Genomic DNA, 6869 nt, shown 5'->3' with positions numbered 1-6869 from the left:
AAGGAAGAAAGCCAACTGCGAAATATTTCCATGTATTTGGAAGTAAATGTTATATTCTGGCAGATCGTGAGCAGAGGAGAAATATGGATCCTAAAAGTGATGAGGGAATTTTTCTAGGGTACTCTACAAACAACAAAGCATACAGAATCTTCAACTCCAAAACCAGGGTAATGATGGAATCCATAAACATTCTAGTGGGGGGCTTAACTACCAAAGTTGATGTCACAAATGATGTTGAAACATCAATGAATGATGTTCCAGAAGATGTTGCATACACAAATACTAATATTGAACCTACAGAGAATGATTCAACTAACAAAGGGTCTTCCATTGGAATTCAGAAAGATCACCCTAAGGAGCTTATTATATGAAATCTAAATGAAGGAATCATCACCAAATCAAGGGAAGTTGTGTCAAATGTCTGTTTTGTCGCTAAATTTGAACCCAAGAATGTCAAGGAAGCCTTGACTAATGAGTTCTGATTAATGCTATGCAAGATGAACTTGGGAAATTCAAAAGAAATGAGGTATGGTATTTGGTACCAAGACCTATAGGAACAAATGTTATTGGCACTATATGGTTGTATAAGAACAAGTCTGATGAACAAGGGGTTGTTACCAAAAACAAATCCAGACTTGTTGCTCAAGGATACACCCAAATGGAAGGAGTAGACTTTGATGAAACCTTTGCTCCAGTTGATCGCTTGGAGTCTATCAGATTGCTACATGGAATGGCATGTCTTCTAAAGTTCAAATTATTCCAAATGGATGTTAAAAGTGCCTTCCTAGATGGCTATTTAAATGAAGATATGTATGTTGAATAACCAAAAGGGTTTAATGATCCTACATTCCCACATCATGTGTACAAATTAAAGAAGGTATTGTATGGCTTAAAACAAGCCCCAAGAGCTTGGTATGAAAGGTTGACTGAGTTTCTCATCAATCATAGATGTAGAAATGGTGGAATTGATAAAACTCTCTTTGTCAAAGAAAAGGATGGAAAACTTATGATAGCTCATATCTATGTAGATGACATTATTATTTGAGGAATGTCAGATGAGATGGTCCAACATTTTGTCAAGAAAATGCAATCTGAGTTTGAAATGAGTTTGGTAGGAGAACTGACATACTTCCTTGGGCTCTAAGTCAAATAGATGGAAGACTCCACCTTTCTGTGTCAAAGCAAATATGTTAAGAGTATTATGAATAATTTTGGAGTAGATAATGCTAGTCACAAAAGAACTCCTGGACCTACCCACTTGAAGTTATCTAAAGATGAAAAGGACTTAAGTGTTGACCAGAGCTTATATAGAAGCATGATTGGCAGCCTTCTATACCTTACAGCAAGCAGACCAGATATAACTTTTATTGTTGGTGTGTGTGCTAGGTATCAAGCAGAACCCAAAGTGAGTCACATCAATCAAGTAAAGAGGATTCTAAAGTATGTGAATGGCACAAGTGAGTATGGAATGTTGTACTCCCATGATTTAAATTCTATGTTAGTAGGATATTGTGATGATGATTGGGCTGGTAGTGCTGATGATATGAAGAGTACCTATGGAGGATGTTTCTCCTTGGGAAACAATTTGATTTCATGTTTCAGCAAGAAACAAAATTGTGTATCCCTATCCACTGCTAAAGTTGAGTACATAGCAGCAGGCAGCAACTGCTCTCAACTAATATGGATGAAACAAATGTTGACAGAATACAATGTCACACAAGATGTCATGACATTATTCTGTGACAACTTGAGTGCTATTAATATGTCTAAAAATCCTATTCAGCATAATAGAACTAAAGACATTGACATCATGCATCATTTTATCAGAGAACTTGTTGAAGACAAAGTCATAACTCTTGAGCATGTGAGCACGGAGAATCAGCTTGCAGATATTTTTACCAAAGCCTTGGATGCAAGTCAATTTGAAATATTAAGAGGAAAACTTGGAATTTGTGTTAATGAGCATTTATAGCAATTATAGCTAATTAAGTGTGTCATACAAGAGCATATCTCTCATCATTACACTGGATACACTTACTTAAACCCCTTACCTCATTGTGTATCCTTTTGTACAAAACTACACTACCTTCTCCACTCAAATGCCACACTCTCTTCCAGACATCTATGCTCTCTCTCTCTCTCTCTCTCTCTCTCTCTCTCTCTCTCTCAAAAACCTTTCCCTATTCCATCTGCCTCAAGTGTCAACTAACATGTCTCAACAATCTTCAGTAACTCACATGCATGTCCCAACTGAAACCAGTGGATCTTCCTCCCCAACGTTTAGGGAAAATGAACCGTTTCAAATGATCAACCTGGCAGGTCTGGTGTTGGATGTTGCCCTGCTATCCATTGTTCATCCTCCTCCTCAGAAGAAAGCTACACCTTTTGTGTCAAATATTGTCAAGACTTTTGGTAAGTCTTATGAACCTGTAATCCCCAGTAAAGATAAAAATGTTGTTGAAGAAGAATCTAGGTCTAAAGGGTCTGAATTAAGAAACCCTAGTATGCATGCTGACGGCACCGAAAATCCCACGGAAGCAGAAAGAAGTGCTACTGATAGAGAACTTAGGAAGTTTGTTGCATCTGTTTTAGAGGAAGTAAACTCAGATGTTTTGAAATATGTTCAAACATCTATGGCAAAAGAACCAAGCCCTGATAATGACTCTAGTGAAAAAGCTGAGAAAAACATTCCTGAACATGCTGCACGTGAGTGAAGAAGTAAAAAGAAAGTTGATCTTGTTGTCAATGTTAAAGACTTACTTCTGATGAAGAACCCCTTAGAAATATTGTTACTCCTAGTATTTCCAAGAGACTGCGGAGACGTAAAGGAAAGACTGCTACATTTGAAGATTCTCCCTCCAGGGAAGTGAAGAAAAATGTTGGTAGTTTGAAAGGTACTCCATCTAGAAGCTCCACAGGAAAATCTCCTATTGGACCCACTAGATCATGGAGTAAAGTTGTTACCCCTACTAGAAAGAGGAAAGTTGTCTCTTATAGTGAATCCAGGTTTGATGTTAAAAAGGATATCTAGGACATCACCCCTATAAAATGATCTTATAACAAGAAGCATCATGATGTTAGGCCCAAAGCTCGACTGGACAATGCTTCTTTGCATTATGTGAAGAATGTAGAAAGGTGGAAGTATGTCATTCAGAGAAGGGTAGCCCAGAATAGGAATTGGGGAAGTATGTCCTTAAGTGTAAAGAGGTCATGGAACTGATAGAAGTTGTTGGATTGATGAAGACAGTCACACACTTTGGACCTTGCTATGAAAGCTTAGTAAAGGAGTTTGTGGTGACTATCCCTGATGGATGTGATGACCTAAAGAGTGATGACTATGGAAAGGTATATGTGAGAGGAAATATTATAACATTCTCCCCAGCTATGATCAAGAAATTCCTAGGAAGACCAGATGAACCTCACGCTGAGCTGGAAGTTACTGATGATCAGGTGTGCAAAGAGATCACGGCCAAGCAGTTTGACATTAGCCAAATAAAGGGAAGATGTATGCTGGTAAGTTGAGTGTAAAATATGCCATCCTTCATAGGATTGGTAATGCCAATTAGGTGTCCACTAATCATACCTCAATAATCTCTATTGGTCTTGGTAAATTTATGTATGGTATTCGTACAAAAATAGTGTTTGACTTTGGAAAATACATCTTTGAACAAGTGTTGAAACAAGCCTTCTCTACTGCTGTAAAAATGCCCATTTGTTTTGCATCCCTCATCTGTGGAATCATCCTAAATCAACATCCTGGTATTTTTCTCCCCATTGATAGTGTGAAGAAAAGGAATTCTCCCTTATCACTCCACTACAAACTCTTTGCAGGAACTCATGTCCCAGACAATGTTATGACATCATCTCAGGCACCTGGCCCTGCCACCTCCAAGAAGAGTGTCATTGCTCAGCTAAAGGAAACTTGTAAAGAGCTGGAGGATTCCATCAGAACTAGCACTGCAACAAAGATTAAACTAGAGACATTGATGAAGGCTATGATGGAAGAAGAAAAGAAGGAAGTTGTACAGGGTGGTGATGGTAATGAAGAAAGTGGTGATGAAGACTATGTTGGTGAGGATGATGATGATGAAGAGAAAGAAGATGAAGGAGAAGAGTATGCAACAGCTGACTTAGATAGTCGGGAAGATATATGATTGTAGTCTTGTTTTGTTTTGTTTGTTATTTTGTTGTATGGTATGTGACCAGGATATTTTGCACCCTTATGTGCTCCCTTGTGCGGCATATTGCACTTTATGAATATGGTTTTATCTATTTATGGTTAGATGCTTACCTTTGTCAAATTATGGCTAAAAAGGGGGATTATTGTGAGTACCCCAATAATATGAGTGTTTGATTTTGATCTGTTTGTGTTTCATTCCTATGGTGTTATCCTGGACTATGGTGCATGTGTGCAAGGTGTACTTGGTTGTTTTAGCCAAAATTTGCCTCGACAGCATCATTCATCTTAGGCCTATAAGGTGATGAGTTGTGGTGGTCAATTTTGAAACTTCGGAACAATTCTTTCATCGTCTTGTTATTGAGGTTAGATCCATTGTCGATAATGATCTTATTAGGGACCCCATAACGGTAGATTATTTCTTTTCTTATGAACCAAGCCATCACTTGTGTTAATTTCTTGTTGTTTTGATTGGCATTAATTTTGGTAAAACTAACTTAGCTGCAACATGTTGAACAAGATGTCCTAACATGCGGTTGTGACATCTTGTCTAAAACAGGTTTTACTCTTGGTAATGTTTGTGTGTTTAACTGTTTATAGAATATTCTAGGAATATTAACAGATTTTGTTTTCTAAATGTTGAGACATTTTAGGAAACTTTTGATTGATAACCTAATGTTGTGCCGCTAGTCCACGTGGAATACAAGGCCCTAATCCAATTCATTCTATGGCTATATATAGAATGTCTCAAAACCTAATTGGACATGAAGAAGAGAAGATAGGTGTGTGGTATTAGGGTTTGAGTGTACGGGTTATTTGTGAGCCTCTCAAATATCATCTTGATATGTGAGTAGGACTGTGTTAACTGGTTATAAGAATTATCAAACACTCATAAGCTCTTAAGCATTGAGTGATTATGTGTCTATGAAGTGTGACTTCTGAATTTCTTGTAATTGTTTGAAGTATCACTGCTGTGATTGATTAGAAGGTGAGAAGGGTCTCACACCTAGGAGTGTCTTAGGTAGAAGTTAAGCACGGGTAGTGATTAGGGTGTTAACTGTAAATTGGAGATAGTTTGCAGAAGGCCTACAAACTAATATTATTTAGTGAATTTCCTCCCTGGCTTTGTAGCCCCCAGATGTAGGTGTTGTTGTATACCGAACTGGATTATCGACTTTGTGTGTTCTGTTTTTCTTGTTCCTCTATATGTAAGTTGTCATGTTATTGATCAGATATCAGTGTCTCAACATCTCGTAGGACATTTGATATCTGCATACCAGAGTTTCAACTTGTCTGGTAACATTGGCATATGAGACCGCTTCCACCTATTTTGTGAAATAGTCAATGGCTATAAGGATGAAGCGGTGCCCATTCGAGGCAGTTGGATCTATGCATCTGATTACGTCAATGCCCCACATGGCCAAAGGCCAAGGATATGCCAAGATATTTAGTGGCATTGTCGGTACATGGATCTTGTCGGTATAAATCTAGCATTTATGGTATGTTTGGACGTGGCAGTGACAGTTAACCTCCATAGTCATCCAATAATAGTCGGACCTCAAGATTTTCTTCACCATAGTGTGTTCGCTGGCATGCATCCTAAAGGAGCCTTCATGGATTTCCATTATGATTTGGTTTTCTTCTTGTTTATTCACACATATTAGCAAAACCAAATCATAATTTCTCTTATATAGTACCCATCCGCTTAAGAAGAACTTGTAAGATTGTTTCCAAAGGTACTTCTTGTCGGTGATGGACGCTTTCTTAGGGTATTCTTGGCATTCTAGGAATCTCATGATGTCATAGAATCAAGGATAACCATCGGCTTCATCTTCGACTGCCAAACAATAAGCATGCTCATCCAAGTATCTAAGGTGAAAGGATGGCGCTTCATTCTTCCATTTGACCTTAAACATGGACGCCAAAGTTGCCAAGGCGTCAGCTAGCTGATTCTCCTCTCGAGGGATATGATGAAATGTGATCTCATCAATGTAAGGGACTAGTTTCAAAACATGCTCCTTGTAAGGAATCAGCTTGTGATTTATAGTGTCCCAATATCCTTTGACTTGGCTAATTACTAAGGTTGAAATCTCTGTAAACTTCAAGGATTTTGATCCTAAGATCAATCGCAACTTCAATATTGAAGATATAAGCCTTGTACTCCACCATATTGTTTATACATTCAAAACACAACCTTGCGGTGAAGGGGAGGTGATAACTGCCCCAATGCCATTGTCGTGAGCGTTAGAAGCTCTACCAAAAACCAAAGTCCAACGGGACTCGGGCTCAGGTCCTTCTTCAGGGTCGGGGATGTTGCAATCCCTAATCAACATGATAACTTCATCGGGAAATTCAAAACGCATGGGCTGATAGTCTTCCAAGGGATGTTGTGCGAGATAGTCGGACAATACACTCCCTTTAATGGCCTTTTGAGTGACATGTTGGATGTCATACTCGGTTAGTTCCATTTGTCATCAGGCTACTCTATCGGTTAGAGTAGACTTCTCAAAGATGTATTTGACAGGATCCATCTTAGAAATCAACAGTGTTGTATGGGTGAGCATGAACTTCCTTAAGCGTTTAGCAGACCATTCTAGTGCACAACAAGTCTTTTCGAGCATCGAATATCTACTCTCGCAATCAGTGAACTTATTGCTTAAGTAGTATATATCGCGCTCCTTTCTACCAATTT

General features: G+C 38.5%; 2 protein-coding genes across 2 annotated transcripts; one reads left to right on the top strand and one right to left on the bottom strand.

The window, feature by feature from the left end:
- Positions 1–3210: 3210 nt before the first annotated feature.
- Positions 3211–4154, top strand: LOC127094183 (uncharacterized). Its single transcript, XM_051033043.1, has 2 exons — positions 3211–3450; positions 3567–4154. The coding sequence occupies exons 1-2, from the start codon at positions 3211–3213 to the stop codon at positions 4152–4154; spliced, it is 828 nt and encodes a 275-aa protein (XP_050889000.1).
- A 1831-nt stretch (positions 4155–5985) lies between these two features.
- LOC127094182 (uncharacterized) lies at positions 5986–6645 on the bottom strand. Its single transcript, XM_051033042.1, has 2 exons — positions 6372–6645; positions 5986–6293 (listed from the first exon to the last, which is right to left on the bottom strand). Exons 1-2 carry the CDS (start codon positions 6643–6645, stop codon positions 5986–5988), a joined length of 582 nt encoding a protein of 193 aa, XP_050888999.1.
- Positions 6646–6869: the final 224 nt, after the last annotated feature.

Source organism: Lathyrus oleraceus, chromosome 6 (assembly GCF_024323335.1).
Source record: "Lathyrus oleraceus cultivar Zhongwan6 chromosome 6, CAAS_Psat_ZW6_1.0, whole genome shotgun sequence".
In the NCBI taxonomy this organism is placed as follows: Eukaryota; Viridiplantae; Streptophyta; class Magnoliopsida; order Fabales; family Fabaceae; genus Lathyrus; species Lathyrus oleraceus.
The sequence above is the reverse complement of the archived record's forward strand: the minus strand, read 5'-3'. Positions and strand labels throughout refer to the sequence as shown.

Coding starts and splice junctions, on each gene's coding strand:
- LOC127094183 (XM_051033043.1), top strand. CDS start 3,211: ATGGAACTGATAGAAGTTGTTGGATTGATGAAGACAGTCACACACTTT. Junction 3,451..3,566: donor TGGAAGTTACTGATGATCAG/GTGTGCAAAGAG, acceptor AATGCCAATTAG/GTGTCCACTAATCATACCTC.
- LOC127094182 (XM_051033042.1), bottom strand. CDS start 6,645: ATGGAACTAACCGAGTATGACATCCAACATGTCACTCAAAAGGCCATT. Junction 6,294..6,371: donor CACCTCCCCTTCACCGCAAG/GTTGTGTTTTGA, acceptor GATTGATCTTAG/GATCAAAATCCTTGAAGTTT.